Source organism: Macrobrachium nipponense, chromosome 27, assembly GCF_015104395.2.
Source record: "Macrobrachium nipponense isolate FS-2020 chromosome 27, ASM1510439v2, whole genome shotgun sequence".
Lineage (NCBI taxonomy): Eukaryota > Metazoa > Arthropoda > Malacostraca > Decapoda > Palaemonidae > Macrobrachium > Macrobrachium nipponense.
This window is the reverse complement of record NC_087216.1, coordinates 32,750,412-32,772,756: the sequence shown is the minus strand read 5'-3', so window position 1 is coordinate 32,772,756 and position 22,345 is coordinate 32,750,412. Positions and strand designations below refer to the sequence as shown.

Genomic DNA, 22,345 nt, shown 5'->3' with positions numbered 1-22,345 from the left:
TTTTTCCTTACGTCAAAATCCTTTACTCTCCGACGCTTCTGTAGACCCAAGGTCAAAGGCGGGCAAGCAGTAAAAACCTTGACGAAGACGTCGTCGTCGTCTAAAAAGACGGCGTCGGCGTCATCTTCTTCTCGTAAGTCTCCGGCTAGAAATCCCGGAGCAGAGAGATCTAAAGCTTCTGGGTCCGGCTCTAAGTCCTCTAGGAGTAGATCCTCCAGGGAGAGATCACGCACTCCAGCGGAGTCGACAGTTCCACTACCTTTGGTTCCGGTTCAGAGCCACCCTTCCACCTCCGCAGCAGCTCCGGCTTTGGATTCCAACGCTGGTCTGTCCTGCAACAAGTGGGCGATCTGGTTGGTTCTCTGAAATCCAGCATGGAACAAATGATCTCCCGGTTGTCTGATAGGATCAACTCTCAGGACAACATTATAGCCGGACTGAGCCAAGCTCCACTAACCTCTCCCCCACCTTTCAGCACAGGGGGAGCCCAATTACCCCCGTATGACTCTCTACCTCCGTTCTCAATGAACAATCCTTGGAGAGTAGCGTCATACGCCCCCTTCCAAGACGGGCTTATCTCTATCCCGGAATGTGGAACTCGGAGGATTGAGGACTTCGAGTTCTACCCGGAAGACCTTCAGCTTCCGTTCATCGGCTACGCCAGGCTCACCGCCCTCGGCCATGACTCGGGACGATAAGGTACCGAAAGAGGACAGTCCTCTATTCACGAGACCAGGCTCAGAGAGAATGGCTCAGGTGGTCTAGAGGACATGGATTGTTCCAATACGAAGATTCAACCATTTAAGAGTCCTTTTACGATCTTTACAATGGAAGAGAGTACCCCGCTCCCTTTCCTGACAAAGATCGCGACAACCACCATTCCAGCAGCCCAGAAGGGGGATTCGATGCCTCAGCTGAAGGAAGCAGACCCTACGTCTCCTTTACTTCCCTCAGCCGGTGAGTTGTGGGAAGATTTGCCCAACACCTTTTCAGCAGGCAACTCAACCAGACTGTGCTATGGAGCAGTTTGGTGAGAAGCTACTAGGCTTCCAGATAGCCTTATTCAGGCGGAATTCCGATGCAAATCGAGCTAGCCAGGTCTATTCTATTCCTATGGCCATGACCGAGGTGGCTACCATTTGCCTATGGTTCTGAGCCAACTCTTTAAGCTTCTTACCAAGTCCTCTGACTCAAACGGTGCAGTCGGATATGTTTGAGTTTGCCACGGCTAGGACGAACTGTAGGAAACATGTCCTCCAAGAAGCAACAATTCGACACGAGCCGAATAAGTTGCTTACATCAAGCATCTGGGGAGCAGACCTCTTCCCAGAGGCGATGGTGAAGGAGGTCCAGGCAGAGGCTACGAGATTGAACCAAACCAAAGCCTTAAAGATCGTTGGGGTCTTACGGCCAAGAGACGCCAGGATCAAGGGGGGGGTTGGGTAAGGGTAAGGCTCAAAGGAAACCCAGACGTTTCCAGCCCTACCAGAAGAAACAGCCACGCTTTACTCAGCAGGTTCCAGCTGTCCCGTTGGTGCAAGCAGCCCAATCTTCACCTCCCAGGCTCAGTCGCAGACCAATCTATGTTATCTCCCCCTCAGCCTCAACCTCCACCTCTTACGCTCTCTCTCCAGCTACAATCAGGTCTTCGAGGGTCAGGCTTCCCAGAAGTATGACCGCTCGGGGTAAGGGAGGCAGAGGTAAGCGATCCTTTCGTCAGAGAGGATCGGGAGGGCCCTTTAATAGAGGAAAGCATTTCAGGGGAGGCCGAGGAGGCTACCAAAACCAATGAGGATTTTCAGGTAGGAGGGAGGCTGTTTCACTTCCGCCACCGGTGGAACTTCAGCAAGTGGGCGCAGAGCATTGTGTCAAAAGGCCTGGGTTGGAGCTGGATAGCGAACCCACCCCCATCCAGACCTTTCCGTCAACTTCCATCCAAAGAATTGACGAGTATGCGGAGGACCTCCTTCAGAAAGGAGCTATAGCGGAGAGTCAAACAGATTAAAATTTCAAGGTCGCTTATTCAGCGTGCCAAAGAAAGGCTCACAAAAAAGAAGGGTAATCTTAGACTTGTCCCGCTTAAACTTAGCCATTCGCTGCGACAAGTTCAAGATGCTCACGATCTCGCAGGTGCGGACCTTACTTCCCCGTGGGGCCGTCACCACCTCTATCGATCTTACAGACGCTTACTATCATATCCCTATTGCAAGACACTTCCGTCCGTATCTGGGCTTCAAGATAGGAGACCAGACATTCTCCTTCAAGGTAGTTCCTTTCGGGCTCAACGTAGCACCCAGGGTGTTCACGAAGCTGGCGGAAGTAGTAGTTCAACAACTAAGATCGCAAGGGATTATGGTAGTAGCGTATCTCGACGATTGGTTGATCTGGGCTCCAACAGTCGAGGAATGCCACAGAGCAACACTGAAAGTGATTCAGTTCCTGGAATATCTAGGCTTCAAGATAAACAGGACCAAGTCAAGACTCACTCCAGAGTCAAACTTTCAGTGGCTAGGCATTCAATGGAATCTATCCTCCCATTCTTTCTTGTCGATTCCATCAGCCAAGAGGAAGAAATAGCGAAGTCAGTCAAAGCAATTTCTGAGTCACAAACTTGAGTCAAGAAGAACTCAGGAAAGGATCCTGGGTTCACTCCAGTTTGCATCAGTGACAAACATCTTGATGAAAGCCAAACTGAAAGACCTAACCAGAATCTGGCGCTCACGAGCAAATGTCAGGTCCAGGGACAAATTATCCTCAGTCCCTCAGATTCTACGGAATCGACTCCGCCCGTGGGCGAAAGTCAAGAACTTATCGATAGCAGTGCCCCTCCAGTTTCCTCCTCCGGGGATTACCATCCACACAGACGCTTCATTAAGCGGTCGGGGAGGGGAGGATATTCCCAGTTCAAGAAAGTTCAGGGAACTTGGTCACCTCAGTTCCGTCAGTTCCATATAAAACGTACTGGAAGCAATGGCAGTGTTCTTGACTCTAAAAAGGTTACGTCCGCCAAAGTACTCCCACATAAAGCTAGTCTTGGACAGCGCAGCGGTGAGTACATTGTATAAAACAGAGGAGGCTCCAAATCACGTCATCTAAATCATGTCATGGTAGCCATCTTCTCCCTGGCGGACAAGTTCAGTTGGCACCTCTCCTCCACCCATATAGCTGGAGTGAGAAACGTCATAGCAGATGCTCTATCCGATCAGTACCTCTAGAGTCGGAATGGTCACTGGACAACAGTTCGTTCCAATGGATTCTTCAGAGAGTTCCAGGCCTACAAGTGGATCTCTTCGCATCGCAAGCGAACCACAAACTCCCATGTTATGTGGCCCCCAACCTGGACCCTCTGGCCCTATGCCACGGACGCCCTGGCCCTAGACTGGAACAATGGGAGAAGATTGATGTCTTTTCCTCCAGTGAATTTCTTCTCATGAAGGTACTGAACAAACTCAGGACATTCAAGGGTTAAGTGGCTCTAGTAGCCCCAGACTGGCCGAAGAGCAATTGGTACCCTCTAATTCTGGAACTGGGTCTTCGCCCTCTTCGGATTCCCAGTCACAGGCTCTCCCAGTCAGTACAAACGAAGACTGTGTTCGCTTCCTCAGGAATTCTCAAAACCCTAACTTTATGGATTTCATGAAGTTTGCGGCAAAAAGGAATGCGAATATTGACCCTCAAAATATTCTCTTCTTGGAATCCGATAAAAGAGATTCAACTTTGAGACAGTATGATGCTGCTGTCAAAAAGTTAGCAACCTTCCTGAGAGAATCAGATATTAGAATCATGACAATCAATTCAGCTATATCCTTTTTCCTTTTTAGATTCTTTATTTGAAAAAGGCTTAGCAGCTAGCACCATTACGACGAACAAGTCAGCCTTGAAAAAGATTTTTCAATTTGGTTTCAACATAGACTTGGACAGACTCCTACTTCTCGTCTATTCCCGAGGCGTGTGCTAGACTTAGACCTTCTGTAAGGCCTACGTCAGTATCATGGTTCTTAAACGATGTTCTAAAGCTGGCTTCAGAAACTGATAATGACACATGTTCCTTTATAATGCTCTTAAGAAAAACTCTATTTTTATTAAGCTTGGCCTCAGGAGCTAGAATTTCAGAACTGTCGGCATTATCCAGAGATCCGGATCATATTCAGTTCCTTCCCACAGGGGAAGTGCTACTTTCTCCGGAACGTAGTTTTTTAGCTAAGAATGAAGATCCTTTGATGAGGTGGGAACCATGGAAGGTACTACCCCTTCCACAAGATGTTTCTCTTTGCCCAGTTTCGACCTTACGAGCCTTTCTGTCTAGGACCTCCTCATCCTCATCGGGTCCTCTCTTTAAGAGAGAAAAAGGTGGTGTACTTTATCTATTAAAGGCATCAGACAGCAAATCCTGTACTTTATTAATCAAGCCAATCCTCACTCTTTTCCAAAAGCACATGATGTCAGGGCAGTAGCCACCTCAATTAACTATTTCCAACATATGAACTTCGATGAGTTGAAAAAATATACTGGATGGAAATCGCCGACAGTATTTAAACGTCATTACCTAAAGTCCTTGGAAGCTCTGAAATTTTCAGCAGTAGCGGCGGGTAACATAGTTTCCCCCGACTCTGCCTAATCTTTAGTAGAAGATCCAGTCCTCCTTTCTACCTGTCTCACCCAGCAGTTCGTCTATTCCTGCCTTGTTCATCTACGGTTACCTTGTGTCTTAGCTGCTATTATGATGATATGGTGGGTGTCCCTTATTTTTTTGCTAGGGGCACTCACAATCGATTGTATATTTTGATCTCTTGGATGTGATCCCCTTATTTTTATGCTAGGGGATACATCTTATTTGTAATGGTTACGGGTTTTGTATATTAAGTTATATACATTCCTTTATATATTATTATTATTGAAGTTTTTTTTGTTCAACCTATTGTCTTAATTGCTCAAGAATTTTTGATACATATCGTTACACAGATACCATTTCTGAACATATATGCCATATTACCCCTGTATATATGTAAATTACCTTAAGTTAAGAAATATTATTAGAATTAAGATTTAATTTAAGCAAAATATTTCTATTTGTATCATTGTGTATATGTATCTTTATTAGCAATTTATATTCTTTTATTTTATTTTATCTTTATTTGAGACCTCTTTTTTGTTTTTTTTGTTGAATTTTTATTTACAATCTTGTGCTATTTCTCTGGTACGATTTCGCGCAGCGACACGAGCTGAGCCCAGAAAAGGGATTTGATTTTAGTAAGGAAAAAATCTATTTCTGGGCGATTGGCTCGTCGTCACCAGCGAAATCCCGCCCTGCCCAATCCCATCGCTCAAGATTGTCTGCTAACTTCAGGATGGCCACCAGAGGCGCAGCAGTCGGCAGCATGGGATGGAGTAGTAGTAGTTGCTGCCCACTCTGTGGGTCGGCTCTCTCCTCTTGTGGGGATTTTGTAGTGGGGAGATTTCTATTGGCATTCGGCTCGTGGGTAGTGGTCTCACTCGCCATAGTGTTCATACGACACCCTTTTGGAGGGTGAGCGAGTCAGTTGTACTGACCTTTTTCTTTATTTATTTATTCTCTGGTATGTGTTAGTACATTTATTACCCTAGAAATAATAGATTAAAGGATATTTCGCTGGCGACACGAGCCAAATCGCCCAGAAATAGAATTTTTCCTTACGTCAAAATCCCTTATTTATTTAAATAAACTGTAATTAATAAATAACAATAATGAAAAACATAAAGGGAAAAAATGTTTTTGCTGCAGTAGTGGTGTTTGTTTGATTATGCATCTGACCTCACATTTCCGAAATCTGAAAAATTCCAAAAAACCGAAACATCGGAATGTGTGTGTACTGCACATTTTTTTAAACACGGACACAATGTCTACACATTTACTGATACCGTTGTGAAGACTCAAATTACAGTACGTACGTATTTATTCCGAGAGAGAGAGAGAGAGAGAGAGAGAATGATTAAGGACTCCAAGGCGTATTATTTTTACAATTATTTTATTATCTTGGGATTTTTTTTAATCTTGAGATTTCTATTCAATTCTCGAGGTTAATAAGAAAATTACCGTAACTTGACTAGCATCAGCACACATCTGAATGACTCGGCCATTAGCAGGCTAAACCACCAACCTTATGAACTTGCATGATACATGAGATACATGACAAAACACAAAACCACTGTTTATTGGTGAAAATTTGGGTTGGTCCGGGGGGGCACGATTATGGGAGATTGCACGTTTATTCGAGTATATACGGTATGTGATTTTTTTTAGCCTTTTATGGAACAAAATCTAGCAAGAAATTGCCATTCCCAGTTGGCAACACTGGCCTACTCACGTTTGTCCAAGGTTTGTTTGTTGTTGTTATGAAATGTGGTGTGCGGCGCGTTCTTTAAATTGTACCCATATAAACGAGTTAATTATGTGGCATCCAAAAGCCCTGATTCTTTTACTCTTATGGGAAAGACGCCTAAAGGTCAGATGAAGGTTTTTACGTGGAATATTACTATTAAACGTGTTGTTTGTGACGAAGGGAAGAGATGTTTCGCTGCATACTGTTGGTAGCATTATCGTTATTATATTACTGGATTGCACTGCAAAATCGTCGCCATCTTTTATCAACATAGATTGTTGGTGAGTACCCATATGATTACATATTTTGATAGTTCTCTTACCACTCATCCTCTCTTTCCTTGTAAAAAAAAAAGAGGCCCACCATGCGTATGTAGGCTTCTAGCTGTAATCCCTAGGCTAGTAGGCTACATATGTACAGTAGTACATATACTACATTTATTTTTTAAGGCTAATTTTGTACAATAACTTTAAAACTGTCTTGAATTTAGTTTTAGGTGATAGTTGAAAACATATTTGGTGTTTGAACTAAAGTAGGCAGTTTTAAGCAATTTTTGAGGGGGGTATCAAGATAACACGGGTATTTACTTATCACGGGGGGTTCTGGGCCCTATCCCCCGTGGATAACGAGGCCCCACTGTATAACATAAAAATCTTACAGTCTAGTAATATTCAATCATTTATCTTCATTTTAAAACAAATTGCAAGTCTCTAGAACAATATCTCGATTTATGGTGAATTTTTGAAAAAAATATTTTTTTCCCTTCCGCGCGCCTGATTCTCGGCCGAAAATCTCCGAAAAACGGCGTATGGTCACATTCCTCCTAATAATTTGTGGAGGCCTATTTTCCAATCTTACGCTTTTTTTAAAGGTTTTTGATAATATGGAAATAATGCTGCGCAAAAACATGCACAATATAACAAAAAAATATTGGAAGGTTGTAGCATTTATCATTTTTGAAATATTTGCATATAAAGTACGATAAGTACAAAAAAAAACTACGATCGGTCAACTTTGACTCAACCGAAAGGTCAAAAAAACGCATTTATAACATAAAAATCTTACAGTCTAGTAATATTCAATCATTATCTTCATTTTAAAACATATTGCAAGTCTCTAGAACAATATCTCGATTTATGGTGAATTTTTGAAAAAAATATTTTGTCCCCTCCGCGTGCCGATTCTCGGCCGAAATCTCTGAACGCGTAGGTCCACATTCTCCTAATATTTTGAGACTTTTCATATTAACACTTTTTTTTAAAGGGTTTATATATGGAAATGTGCGCAAAAACATGCCACAATTATAACAAAAAAACTATTGGAAGGTGTAGCATTTTTCATCTTTGAAATATTTTGCATATAAAGTACGATAAGTACGAAAAAAAAAAAACTACGATCGGTCAACTTTGACTCAACGAAAAGGTCAAAAAACGCATTTATAACATAAAAAATCTTAGTCTAGTAATTCAATCATTTATCTTTAATTTAAAAAAACATATTGCAAGTCTCTAGAACAATATCTCGATTATTTATGGTGAATATTTGAAAAAAATATGTTTTATTCCATCCGCGCGCCGATTCTCGGCCGAAAATCTCGGAAACACGTAGGTCACATTCTCCTAATATTTGTGCCTTTTCATATTACGCTTTTTTTAGAGGTTTATATATGGAAATGTGCGCAAAAACGTGCACAATATAACAAAAAATATTGGAAGGTTGTAGCATTTATCATTTTGAAATATTTGCATATAAAGTACAATAAGTACGAAAAAAACTACGATCGGTCAAATTTGACTCAACCGAAATGGTAAAAAAACGCATTTTTAACATAAAAATCTTACAGTCTAGTAATATTCAATCATTTATCTTCAATTTAAAACATATTGCAAGTCTCTAGAACAATATCTCGATTTATGGTGAATATTTGAAAAAAATATTTTTATTCCCTCCGCGCCGATTCTCGGCCGAAAATCTCGGAAACGCGTAGGTCACATTCTCCTAATATTTGAGCCTTTTATATTACGCTTTTATTAGAGTTTTATATATGAAAAATGGTGCAAAAAACATGCACAATATAACAAAAATTATTGGAAGGTTGTAGCATTTCTCATTTTTTTTATATTTGCATATAAAAAAAATTTTAAACAAAAATTCGACATTCGGTCAACTTTAACTCATTCGAAATGGTCGAAAACTGCATTTCTGGGCTCAGCCGTGTCGCTCCGTGAAATATATCCTCTTTAGTACTATTTCTAGTAAAATATTGCTATGATACCAGAGAACTGCTAAATTGGACATGTCAGAAGTCTCTGACTCGCTCACCTAAATAAAAGGTGTCGGTATAGAACTGGGGCGAGTGTTAAACACTACCACAGCAACCCCTCCAATTAGCCTTTTCCTCATCAAAAGACCCTGAAAACGGGGAGCCGACCTATAGGTCACACCCAGCTACCCTGTTGAAGGGGACTGCGGCGTCATTCTTATCGATAGCCTCCCAGCGTTGCACGCTTTTTTATAGCTATCTGTTCTTTTTATTGGTTTTTTTATCTTTTTTCGTTATGGATCGTCAATCTGCCTCTTCACCCAAGTTAAGTACTGGTTCGCCCTTTTTCTGTATTTAGGGAGTGATTTTGCCTTTCGTTTTGCCTTTATTTAGGATTTTGTTAGCGTCTCCTCCCGTAGCGAGCGGTAGCGAGCCGCCATTACGTCGTTCCCTTGTTTTGTACCAATTTCGAGCGGGCCTCTTTCAGTACCTATATATTTATATCCCTTTTGTAAGCTAAAACTCTTACAGTATCGTAATATTCAATCATTTTCCTTCATTTTGAAACAAATTGCAAGTCTCTATAACAATATTTCGATTTATGGTGAATTTTTTAAAAAATTATTTTTTTACATCTGCACGCTACGAATTCATGCATCATTTTGTGATAATATTTTCTCTGTGTTGCTTTTATCGTTTTACAATGTGTTATATACCAAAATGATCGCAATTTAGTGCACATTACAACGAAAAAAAATGACAATTTGTCCAAAATTGCATTTTTCCTAACTATACAAACCTGAGGTCCTTTTACAATAGGAAGGTACTAGCGGCAGCTGGATAGGTCGTAAGCTTTCGAACAAGGGGTTCGGTAGTTAACTGCTTGTCCGACAGGCGCGCTGCGCGTGACTGGGAGGTAAACAAATCACTTTTGCTTTTGGCCCAAGCAAAAACTGCAGAGTGAGGGGTGGCATGAGGGGGTGGGACTATGTGTAAAAGGACCTCAGGTTTGTATAGTTAGGAAAAATGCAATTTTGGACAAATTGTCATTTGTTCCGACATGGCATACAAACCTTCGGTCCTTTTACAATAGGAAGACTCACTTCTTGGTGGGAGGAATCTGAGTCTTTTGTGACATACTGGTGTTCGCCCAACCTTGGAATGCCTCCCTGGTCGTAAGAGCGAGGGATCCAAGCCTCTGTCCGATTGATCGGGTGCACCGCAGGATCAATGGTCAGACCTCTGGACCAAGTACTAAGAGAGAGGCAAAGCGTATCTCTTCGTACCAGCAAACAAGAACAAGTTCCTATTTGCAAGAGGCAACATAAAGTTATGGTTTGTCTCTTGTTGGCATCCACTTCCCCCCCCTTGTAGGAGGAAGTGGTGGATATTCGCTCCCATCCCTAGTGAAAGGGATAGGATGGGGCTCTGTCGAGTAGCTCACCGGCATCTCGTCCTTATCCAGCAAGGTGATGACCGTATCCCTCTACCCACAGGTAGAGGGGGAGAAAAAGATAGGAAGAGAAGCCAGTCACTCTCTCATTCACTTATACTATTCTTACAGTCACACCAGGACTCGATGCTGTTCAGCCTGCTAGGGTCTGGGTTAGCTACACAACGTGTTGAGCAGCCACCACGGTCCCAAGGAAAAACGATCCAAGGACCTGTGGGCAATATCCAAAAGGTAGAAGGAGGTGCCAGTGGTCTGGTTTGTACCAGACCCCTGCCTTCAGTACCTGCGCCACGGAGAAGTTTCTTGTGTAACTCGAGGGAGTGTACTTCTAGGTCATCTTGGTGCTGACGAAGAGTCTTTCAACACTCAGCCTGGGATGTCGAGTTTCTTGTCAGAAAGCGCCGGTCGCGCTTTCACAGGACAAAGCAGCATCTCCTTCGCAATCGAAGGCGGTGAAGTCCATTAGGGAGGGGATTGTGAAGGACTCTAACCGATCGTCAGGAACCGAAGGGATCAGAGTCTTCGCTACGAATTCGGTACGAAATCGAGCGTCACGAATCCCCATCCCTGGATGCTTGACTTCGCAGGAAAAGTCATGCAATTACCCCAGAGGAAAAGAAGGGAATGGTCGTATGACCTATCCCTCTTCTCGACTTCGGTGATGTCCTGTACCCATACTGGTCTATCCGTCTGCAGCGAAGTTGTTCTTCTCGGTAGTGGATAGGACACCGACACTCATGGTGGGTGTCGATGGTATGGGTACTGTGACAAGCCGTTAGGGACGAAGAAAAGACTGTTATGGAACAACCGAACTAAGTCCACAGCGAAGTTCGTAACAGACTTGGGCGCTCTGACAGTGCCGACTGCACTTGCGTTCGGTAGGAGGCAAGTTGTCCAAGCACCCGAGCAAGTCACGTGACCTTCGCCTTAAAAGGGTTATGCCAAGAGACTAAACAAATAATTTGTTCGTCACCGATGCAGAAGGCAAGGTGATGACTCTCTTAAGGCATGTGCCCAACAGGCGAAAGTCAATTGCCTTCTAGAGACGAGGTCCCTGATGGCAAGATATCTCATAGTATGTTGATTCTCGGCTAAAGGAGAAACAACACTATGTGTCGTTGAAGACGAAGGTGTACAGAAAATGCAACCTACGTCTTCACAGCTGAACCGAGAGAAGGATTCTCAAGATCTGAACCTGTGCTACAAAGACTGAGAACGCTAACCGCTATTCATTGCTGTCGGTGAGGATCGTAGTTGCAATAAAAGCGGAGCGCTTTTCAGTAATGAAGACAGGAAATACTGCCTGAAGAACTGCTTCTCATGGGCTGAACATTTGGAAGTAGAGCTGTCAGGTCGGAGAGTAGGCGATGTCTTCGGACATATCTGTTAATTCGGGGCGAGCAATGAATAATTGCACACCTACGAATACGAGATATTTTGAAGACAAACTCAGATGTCTGCAAAAATTCATTCGCATTATCGCGGTGCGATGCAGCGGGTGACTGGGACTAGTACAGACTTCTGTTACCGTTCGGTAAACAGAAAGATGAAAGAGTCCAAGAGATATCTCTGTTGAAAATTCTCGCAATGTCGAAGGCGATGCAAATCGAGCGTCACAGCAGTAGATGGTCCTTCATTATTGCGAGAATCCCCGTTAATCAGAGACCTAAGTCCATGATTGTTGGGCAGAGATACGGTTCGGTAGTCAATCAAACCAGGGGAGAGAGAGACGTAACCGACCGTGGATCTCCGAGACCTAGCTGATACTGAGCCGCTATCAGGCAGTTCAATACGCAGTAGCTCTCGGGTGGGACTCGTCATCCTGAGTTTGCCAGGTAATCCATTTGATTCCACGAAGGAATGCGTTCGGCTTAGAACCATCGAGCATAAAGAATACGCTCGAGCAATTAATTATTTAACCGAAACGGATTTCGGTAAATACAAAGCTGATTTGGTGTTGTCATGACAATACCAAGTATCTAAAATCGAAACTGATAACTGCTGGGAGGTTGCAGGCAACCCCGAGTTGCAGTTCAATTAAGATACAATTCGTCTCGGTCACAAACCGTAGAGTTAACTACGGTATGCGCCTACCCCCGGACAATTCAACTGTTAAAAGAATCATGTCGCGAGGGTAATATACGTAGTATATTTGTAGGTTCTGTACCACGACCTCCATCCTAAATTCTTTTCCTCTCGAGGAATGAGAATAAGGATTGGAGATCGACCGCCTTCGTTCTCTAGTCAAGAGAGTGAAGGAGAAGTCTTTCCCAAAGGAAAGCTTCAATGGTGAACAGAATACCGAAGACGATAGTTCAAGCCAAACTGGAAGTTCCCGTCCGTTCTTCTCTATTCCAGGTTAATCGCCTACTGTGAGATACTCTTCTTTCAGCAGCAGTCTTCTTCCAAATGCTAGAAATTACAGGAATTCGAGCATAAGCGAGGTTCCCGATTATCGTGTAACAATTATCGGGGATTCTCGCTCACTTTGGACCGTGGTCTCGCCTAAGTGTTTGGAGATCGTAAAAAACTCGAACACTCTGAGTGCGCTAGAAATTCCGTAGAATTCTAAGCACTCTGCGAAACCCCCCACCGAATTCGTCAAACGATTATCGGCTGGTGTCCTCTCGATTCCCGTAGAAATCGAGAAAGGGGCAGGATCCCTCCTCAACGACCGGGGCTTACGTCAGGTAGGACCCGAAGGTCCCCCCGGTAGCGCAGCCCCTAACGTGGGATCTTACAGAGAAATCTCTGTAGGATCCCTCCCCTTTCCCTCGTAGCCGTAAGGAGAGAGGGAATGGGGAAGGAATTGGATACTGGCTCGCCTTCCCAGCGGAACTAGCAGTTGGAGAAGAAAAGGAGCAGCCATCGCCTTACGGCGATGGCCTCTCAGAGCCTGGGAAAACGTATCGTCAGGAGAAAACGTTTTCCCGAGGAGGGTTACAAACTCATACTGTAGGTAAGGGTCTGCCGCCACGTGACGTCGTGCTGGGTGGGGCTGACCGACACCTGACAGGAGAGAGCCGATACCGTCCTCCGACTCATTCCAGTCCTCGTCGAGGTCGAAACCTCAGGAGGACCGAAGGGGTATTCAAATACGGTGTCCGAAGACACGTAGAAAAGAAGCCCTACCCCAAGAAAGTCCACCACCACACACCCTCTGTTTCCGCCCTGTTACAGAGGAGGTGAAGTAGCTAGTTCGACCGGCCAGAAACTGAGAGAGCCTTCTTGTCCGGAGACGAGAGACTACCTGGTTCAACACAGTCGGCAAGCTCCGATCGCGGCAGACCCACCGTCGATTTGGGTTCCCTCTCGGGCCCCAAAAACGACTCGAGCCGAGACGTGGCTCTTGCTGGTGGGAGCGGCGATCCTTCCCCGAGGTCGTTGTGCTGACGAATCAGCGCCATAACCTCGGCAAAGTTCCTCTGGATCTCGGAAGTCACAGCATCTTGCAGAGTGGGACCGTTAAGCCCTTCGAACAAGAGCATATTCCGAGAACCTTCCTCCTAAGAAGGGGGAACAGCGACAGCCCTCTCGGTCTTCTCCATCCACTTGCGCATACGTCCTGGCCGGTCCAAGAACCGTGCCTGGCACGTAGGGCGTCGTGGTGGGATCATGAGGGGCGCACCCCTCACGATCACTCCTCAATACCTCGCTCCTCCCGGTGTAACCCGAGGAGGTTGAAGGTACGGGAGAGGCTGACCTGACGCTCCCTGCTCGCTCGCTGGCAGAACCAGCAGGCTTAGGGGGCTGCAGGCGATCGTCAACCCGCGGTGGCGATCGAGCTGCAGGCCTGGTCGAACCGTCTCGCTGTGGAGAACGGCCTGGACTGAGACAGCGGCCCCGATCTCGAGTGTCAGAAGAGCTGGTGCTGGTTGCCGTACCCGATCGCTCTCTGTGAGAGCGACGGCAGGCGACTGCAGGCTCCACTGTCACAGTGAGACCGGTGCTTGTCCTCACGGCACGTCACGTCGCTGGTTCCAGCCGTGGCTGGCACCGGCGAACGGGGGGGAGGACCTCTTCCCAGCCTCAGCCCGTGGTCGGTCGTGGACCGTCACGGTCCCCCGGGTAGCCCAGCTGGTCGCCGCGAGAGCGAGAGCTGGTTCTCGGTGAGAGTCGCGTGAGCGGCTGTCACCAGTCTTCACGCCCCGTTCGTGAACCTGACGCTGAGCGAGCTCCGAGGTCTGGTTCCTGGCTGCACGGTCGCTGGTAGGCGACCGTACCACTCGGTACCTCCCGCGAACGAGAGGCCGAGACGGACCTGATGCAGTGGCAGAACCACTGACACCAGGCGAGGAAGTACCGGTGTTAGCCGGTACCCCTCTGGTCCCCGTAGTCTTCTTCCTTGCGGAAGAAGAGACGGGCCCCGCTCCCGAAGGAGCAGGAGGACCAGCGGAAGGAACCCTCCCGTCCCACCGAGGTGAGACGGGTCCCGAGAAGCTCCCGAGGGAGACTTCTTAGGAGGGAGGAGGCAACCTTCTTCTTCCTCGGCTGTGAAGCCTTAGAAGTCGAAGGGGAAGAGGCGGCAGCCGACGACGATGAAGAAGATGAAGACGACGACGACGACACCTTCCTCCTCTTCTTCGTCAGCTTCCTCAGGACAGACGTAAGATCTGCCATCCAGGGCGGAGCCGGGGCTGCTGTAGCCGAAGCCACAGGGCCCGGACGCACCTGTACAGACAGACCATAGTCTGGGGTAGTACCACCACGAACAGGGACGACGTCAGCAGTATGGGCATCTCAGGAAACAGCAGGCACAGCCAGCACAGCATCGGTAGGGACAAGCCAGCGCAGCAACGGCAGGGACAGCCCAGCGCAGCAACGGCAGGACAGCCAGCGCAGCAACTGCATGGAACAGTCAGCCCAGAATCGGCAGGTACGGCAGGCAGCACCGGAAACACAGGAAGTGGAGCAGCAGCCAGCAACATCCTGGTACCGGCGGCAGGTCCAGGGGCGAGCTCTAGGGCAGCGGAAGTGTGGTCGCGGCAGCGCGGCAACCACGAGCGGCGGCGGCACGCCCCCCTCTCGGTACGGCGAACGGCACTTCACAGCGGCTGTAGGCAAGACTGTTACCACGTGAGGCGAGTACACCAGGTGAGGAGGGACGTCGTCACCTGGAGCGTGGTCACCACTCCATGGGTGACCGCAGTAGGCCCAGACATAGAACCGCAGCCCCGGACACTAGCACGCCCTGCAAATGGAAGGACGCCCATACCTCACCAAGGTCCACCCTCGTGGCAGTAGCACCTGCGGAAATAACAGTAGTAGCGATTAGTGGGGGGGAAGTCCCCTTGCGCGGGGGGGGGTGAGCCCTCTCCGAACGAGTGGAAGACCCCGAATACAATTGTACATCGGGCACCGAGCGCCCTCCCCCGCGCTCGACGGATCGGGCGAGGAGAAGAACGCAGATAACCTCCCCCCCCGCAAGGGGAAGGGCCATCTGTGGGAGCTGGGAGGGGGGGGGGGGGGTGGGGGGGGGGGGGGGGGGGGGGGGGGGGGGGGGGGGGGGTTCTCCTTCCCACCCCCCGCACAGCACCCATGTACCCAACAATAATAATAAGAGCCCGAGAGCAATCGTGGGAGTGAGCGGGGGGGGGGGGGGGGGGGTTCTCGTTCCCCAACCCCCGCACAGCACCCTGTACCCAACATAATAAGAAGAAGCCCGAGAGCAATGTGCCCTCGGCCGAAGCAAGGGCATAAGGATCAATTCTGACTGAGCGGAACTTGAACCAAATAAATATTGATGCAATCAATAATAAATGGAATAAAATGAAAAAGAATCTTGCATTACGATTCACTTCACAATGAATAAGGGCTCGGATCGAGCGCATTTGCCCCCTCGGTACCGAGCGCAAGGGTAAAAGGATCCATAATGAATTGATGCAATCAAAATATATATGAAAATGAAAAAGAATACTGTGCTTGCGATTTCACTTCATACAAATAAAAAGGGGAAGGATCAATTCCCGGGAAATAGCGGAAACATTGATCCAAGTAAACAATGCAATCTCAATAAAATATGAAAATGAAAAAGAACTGCACTTGCGATTTCACTTCATTCAAATAAAAAGGGGAAAGGATCAATTTCCGGGTAAGCTCGGAAACTGATCCAAAATGAGTATTGCTACAATCAAAATAAATATATGAAAATGAAAAAGAATACTGTACTTGCGATTCCACTTCCATACAGAATAAGTTTTCGTGCCGAGCGCATTCGCTCGGCAACGAGCATACAGGTCAAAAAAATATAAATGAAAAGAGCACTTACTTACGATTTTCATCTACACATTTCCAACCAAAATATACGCTCGGAGCGAGCGCTCTCCCGCCCTCGGCACCGAGCATAGACAATACGAGGATCATTTCTGGGAAAATGAATTCCCGCACTTACGCCCTTCAGTCCCGGCACTCGGGTAATCGGAGGGCGTGGAGAAACCAAGATCCTTTAATTCACAATTGAATTCAATGGAAATAAATATGAAATGATTGTACTTACAATTCAGTCTCACTAGATAAATAGAAAAAGAAAAACACAACCATGCGAAAGCAACGACGATGAAGCGGGCAGAGAGCGATGATACACGTCCACACGCCAGCAGGCCGAAAGCAAAAGTGATTTGTTTACCTCCCAGTCGCGCGCGCGCGCCTGTCGGACAAGCAGTTAACTACCGAACCCCTTGTTCGAAAGCTTACGACCTATCCAGCTGCCGCTAGTACCTTCCTATTGTAAAAGGACCGAAGGTTTGTATGCCGTGTCGGAACAACTGATGTTTATAAGCGTACTGAGTTACAGTTACATATATAGTATGTATTGACAAGGTTAGGTAAAGAAGGGTACAGAGTTGCCCTTCAACACCCCTACAAACCCTTGGCTCTATCAATCTTGATAACTGAAGGATTACTACTAAACGAAGTGCAGCAGTGAACAAAACACCAAGTAAAGAAAGGCATACTACTCCTTATTCTGCTAAATGGAAATAATCAGTGGCCTGATTAAAGAGAAATATGTTTATTAAATAATGAAAAAAACGAAAGCAGCCAAGTTTGGGAAAACAAAAATTGTCATAGAAAAAATACATGAAAAATGATTTTCTTACCACCATTTTTTAATCCATTTCATATATTTTTTTATTACCTCAAGATATTGTCAGAAAGAACAATGGACCAAAACATTGTTGGTTAACAGAGGCAATTGTGAAAGAAAATTACCATACATAAGTGCCATCGCTCAGAGTCACATATTCTCCACATCTATTTCAAATCCTTGGCACCTGGGAAAATTTGCCATATAAAGTACTAAGCCCAGGTACATTAGCTTTGCTCTTACCTGTTATCTGTAAGTTCTTTTAATATGTACGTACAAGGATTTTGGTACATTAGTCTTCCAGGCTTTTTGGGTTGAAGAAAGGATATGGAAAACAGCCTTAAAGTATAAAAAATTTCTCTCAAAATAATTGTGGGGAAGACTTAATACAGAATAAAACACTTGCAACAACTAGCAGCGAAGTGTTTTTGGGTCAGGCGGAATCAGTAAAACAGTCCCATGAAAGGAAGTAACCATCACACTCTTAAATAGAAAAGCAAGTTGTTAATTACATTTCAATGTCCTTTACATCTACAGCACTCCAAGTCAACCCATCCAATCTCATATAAGATCTAGATTACACTGCTTTACCTTGAAAGATGACAAACTACGAGAAAAATTCTCCTGGGAAAAAACAGTAAAAAATGCACCGAAGTTTCTTCAGCGCAATCGAGTTTTCTATACTATAGCATATAATGCACCACAAAACTCTCAGCTGTGGTCCATGAAACTTTCAGCCATGGCCCAGTGGTGGCCTGTGTTGTTGCACCTATAGCATTGCCAGATGTACAATCATGGCTAACTTTATTATTAAATAAAATAAAAACTACTGAGGCTAGAAGGCTGCAATTTAGTGTGCTTGAGACTGGAGGGTACAAGATTGACATATCAATTTGCAGCCCTTTGGTCTCAGTAGTTTTAAGAACTGAGGGCAGACAGAAAAAGTGTAGACAAACTAATAGCCAACTCAATATAGCTTTCTTTTACAGGAAACTAAAAACAGTAAAATCATGAAACACTCACCTGTTTATGTAACTCTGTGCCTTCTAAGTCCTCTTGGTTTTCCAATTCTTTGCGAATAGGATCATACGGAGGTAAATTCTGAGGATACACTATCATGATGGCTCCTTTCAATATATCAAGAGCATCATATATGTGCTGCTCAGTAAGAATTGTATTACTCTTCACTTGTTCCTGAAAAAATAAAAACCTTAAGCATACTTCATTAAATAACAGCAACAATCGTGAAAATGAGAGAAGTGCACAAAAAACAGGTTTGAGGCTGGAAAAATATATTTGGTAGCTGCCATAAGTCCTCATAGTCGTTGCTTTTATTATTACCCCCCCAAGGCTTCATAAGACAGACCAACCAATCTCAAAGAATTGGTCTAAAAAAGAATATGTAGTGCTTGTTCTTGTTGGCACAGTGATGGAGTATAAAGGACTCAAGGCAGGAGGCAGTGTTGCCCTGCCACTAAGATCGTGTTCCTCTACACCAGAGGCGATTTTCCCTATAATTTCCCCTACGCACCAAATATAATAGTAATAGGATAAATGAAAATGAAGTATTACATTTCGGTTTCAGTTCCTACCAAAAATAAACATTCCAAGTTTTAGGCACAGACAAATGAACTTGCTTACAAAAAATATGTATGAAAATTTATTTCATTTACGTACAGTCCAGTCCCGAATTATGCGTGTTCGAATTGTGCGACTCCCATTTTATGCGGTCGCTAGTTCTCAAAAATAGGTTTTCTGTATCTGCGGAGCTGTTCAGTCTGCGAGTCATGCGCTGCAAAACGATCAAATCTATTGTCTTTTGAAGTATTTTAGGTGGGGGGGGGGTTTGCTGGTATCTGAGAGAAGGGGGGGGGAATGCTTGGAGGAAAAAAACTATTATTCCTCCATGGGGGGAATACAAGAGAAAGATTTCCTGCTCAGCCATTAGCTAAGATGGAAGGCTCTGCCTCACGCATTTGTGACATCATAGCGCAGTTTGTTTGAATGATCGGTATCATTACCATCGTCATATTATTCAGATCTACGAAGTGTATTCTGAATGATTGGTATCATCATCATCATCGCCATAAGTATTATTCAGATCTGCGAAGTGTATTCTGAAGGCTTCTGCTCAGCCATTAGCTAAGACGGAAGGCTCCGTCTCACGCATCTGTGACAGCATAGCGCAGTGTGTATGAATGATCGGTATGATCATCATCGCCATTATGTATTATTCAGATCTGCAAAGTGTATCGTGAACAACTGCATCATGTTTGCATCTGCCTAGAAGTTGAAGAAGAAGGCCTATTTTCTCAAAACTAAAAAGCTTGCCCTAGAGTTAAAGACGATGGAAGGAGCAACTTCCATTTTAGCAGCAGTTGGCAACTTGACCATCATTGCTGAACATGAAGTAAGAATTTTTTTTCAAGGTTAACTTGTTTTGGCTAACTTTTGGCATTTGATCATTTATTTTTTTCTATTGTTGAAAGAGGTTTTGATGAAAATGACTATTAAAAGTGATTAAGAGAGAAGCAGATGTGTTTGAGAAGAGAGAGAGAGAGAGAGAGAGAGAGAGAGAGAGAGAGAGAGAGAGAGACGAGAGACGAGAGAGAGAGAGAGAGAGAGAGAGAGAGAGAGAGAGAGAGAGAGAGAGAGAGAGAGAGAATCGTTCGATCTAAACTTTTCAAGAAACTGTCATTTCATGTAGAATTTTGAATTTATATCATTTCTTTTTAGGAAATTGTAATTTCATATCAAATTTTGAATTTTCATCAGTTCTTTTTTATCATAGAATAAATTTACATGAAAACGATTACATAGTGAACGTGCAGGACAAAGACACTGAGACAGGCGCTCGTAACCAAGTTTGTTAGGCCTAACAGGAGTGAAGACACATATGGTTCGCCTGTCCCCGAAACCTCAAATGGTTCACACATCCTTCCTTCAGCAGAACTCTTCACGGAGGATGAGATAGAGGAGTTTGACGGTTTTATGGCAGAGGACAGGTAGAGGAAATTCCATCCTAAAGGTTTTTTTTAAAGGAAATGACTGTATCGTACAGCACACTTGCACCCAATGGTGGCATTGTTTATGTGTGGGAGTTTTCACCATCCTGTGTGTAATTTTAAACTTTTTCAGGTTATTAAAACCTTTTTGATGTTTCATTTATCCATAAGAACAACTTCATATTAGAAAAAATTATAGTATGGTACATAGAAAGTATTGAATATGGGTAGTATAAAAAAAGTTTGACTGGGTAAGTTGCAGTGTGCCTTGGCCCTAATGGAATTATTCCCATAAGGTATGTGTTTCGAAATCTGCAAATTTCCAATTCTGCGAGGCCATGGATCGACTAAATTCTCACATAATTGGGGACCATACTGTATATAGTAAATGTAAATAAATGGGGTATTATCTTATTGCAAAAATAGTGATTCAACACTAAGAATTAGTCACAAAACTTTGTTCACTTTACAAAGGAAAATTTATATTTTGCAAGAAAATTTATAAACATAAATGTACAAAATTTTGCTATTATTTTATTGTAAAATTTATATAGTAATAGTGTTGCCTACTCTACTCAGTAACCTATGAAAATACATTTCTAAGACAAGTGTTAATACATTTATAGTAAACATAAATAAACATTAGATTATTCTATTACAAAATAAGAATCAATGTAACATTTAAAACCAGCCTTGAATCATTGAAAATTTCATTAGTTTCACTCTGTATTTTTCAAGTTCCTTCACCTTGCAAGGCAATTAACCCTTAAACGCCAACTGGACGTATTGTACATCGACTAAAATTGTCTGTCGGGTGCCAAGTGGACGTACGGTACGTCGACTACAAAAAGATTTTTAAATATTTGCAGAAAAATAGTTATAGGCCTAGTTTGCAAAAGATTTTAAATCAAGCGCCTTGAGGGATGCTGGGAGTTCACAGATCAAGCTGTTGTTTTGTTTACAAGCGTTACCCAGCCGTGCATGCATGAATTTCTTTCTTCTCCCACTACAAAGCATCAGCAAAGCACTGTCGGAGAGCGATTTCTTGACGCATTCGTGTTTTGCACAACTTTTGTGAGTGACTGCTGAAACCCTTACATTCTAGTAACATTCAATCATTTACCTTCATTTTGCAACAAACGGGTTGAAGTCTCTAGCACAATATTTTGATTTATGGTGAATTTTTGAAAAAACTTTTTCCTTACCTCGCGCGCAGTTACTCTGCTGAAAATCTCAGAATTTCTTTAGTCACCTTGTCGTAATTTTCGTACCAGTTTCTATTAGGCATTACATAAAGTGTTATACATGAAAATATGCACAATTTCATGTAGAATACAACAAAAAATAACTCATGGTTGTAGCTTTTATTAGTTTTGAAAAATTTTCATATAAATCACGATAAGTGCAAAATTTAAACCTACGGTCAAATTGACTCGACCGAAATGGTCAAAAAACGCAATTGTAAGCTAAAACTCTTACATTTTAGTAACATTCAATCATTTACCTTCATTTTGCAACAAACAGGAAGTCTCTAGCACAATATTTTGATTTATGGTGAATTTTTGAAAAAACTTTTTCCTTACCTCCATGCGCTGTAACTCAGCTGAAAATCTTAGAATTTCTCTAGTCACCTTGTCGTAATTTTTGCACCGTTTTCTATCAGGCGTTACATAAAAGTGTTATGCATGAAAATATGCGCAATTTTATGTAGAATACAACAAAAAATAATTCATGGTTGTAGCTTTTATCAGTTTTGAAATATTTTCATATAAATAACGATAAATAGAAAAAATTTTACCGACCAAAATGGTCGAAAACTGCAATTGTAAGCTAAAACACTTACAGTCCAGTAATATTCAATCAATTACCTTCATTTTGCAACAAACGAGAAGTCTCTAGCACAATATTTCGATTTATAGTGAATTTTTGAAAAAACTTGCTTCTATGTCCGCGCGCAATACGAATTCATGCATCATTTTGTGATATTATTTTCTCTGTGTTGCTTTGATAGTTTTACAATTTGTTATATACCAAAATCATCGCAATTTAGTGTACAATACAACGAAGAAAAAGTAACTCGTAAACTTTAACCGTTTTGCTCACAGTGCAATTTGTATACAATTATATATGAAATTTTTTTTTGCGCTGTTATATATCCCAATATTTATATATGGTAATGAT

The 22,345-nt window shown here is 43.8% G+C and overlaps 1 protein-coding gene across 2 annotated transcripts in view; it reads right to left on the bottom strand.

Moving 5' to 3' along the window:
* The window catches only part of LOC135201006 (cilia- and flagella-associated protein 298-like), a gene marked incomplete at its 5' end in the record, with an annotated part of 64,803 nt that extends 46,450 nt beyond the window's left edge, over window positions 1-18,353 (bottom strand). For both annotated transcript variants that reach the window (XM_064229827.1, XM_064229828.1), the window contains 1 exon segment: window positions 18,183-18,353. In XM_064229827.1, coding sequence (XP_064085897.1) covers window positions 18,183-18,353 — 171 coding nt within the window.
* Between the last annotated feature and the right edge of the window lie 3,992 nt (window positions 18,354-22,345).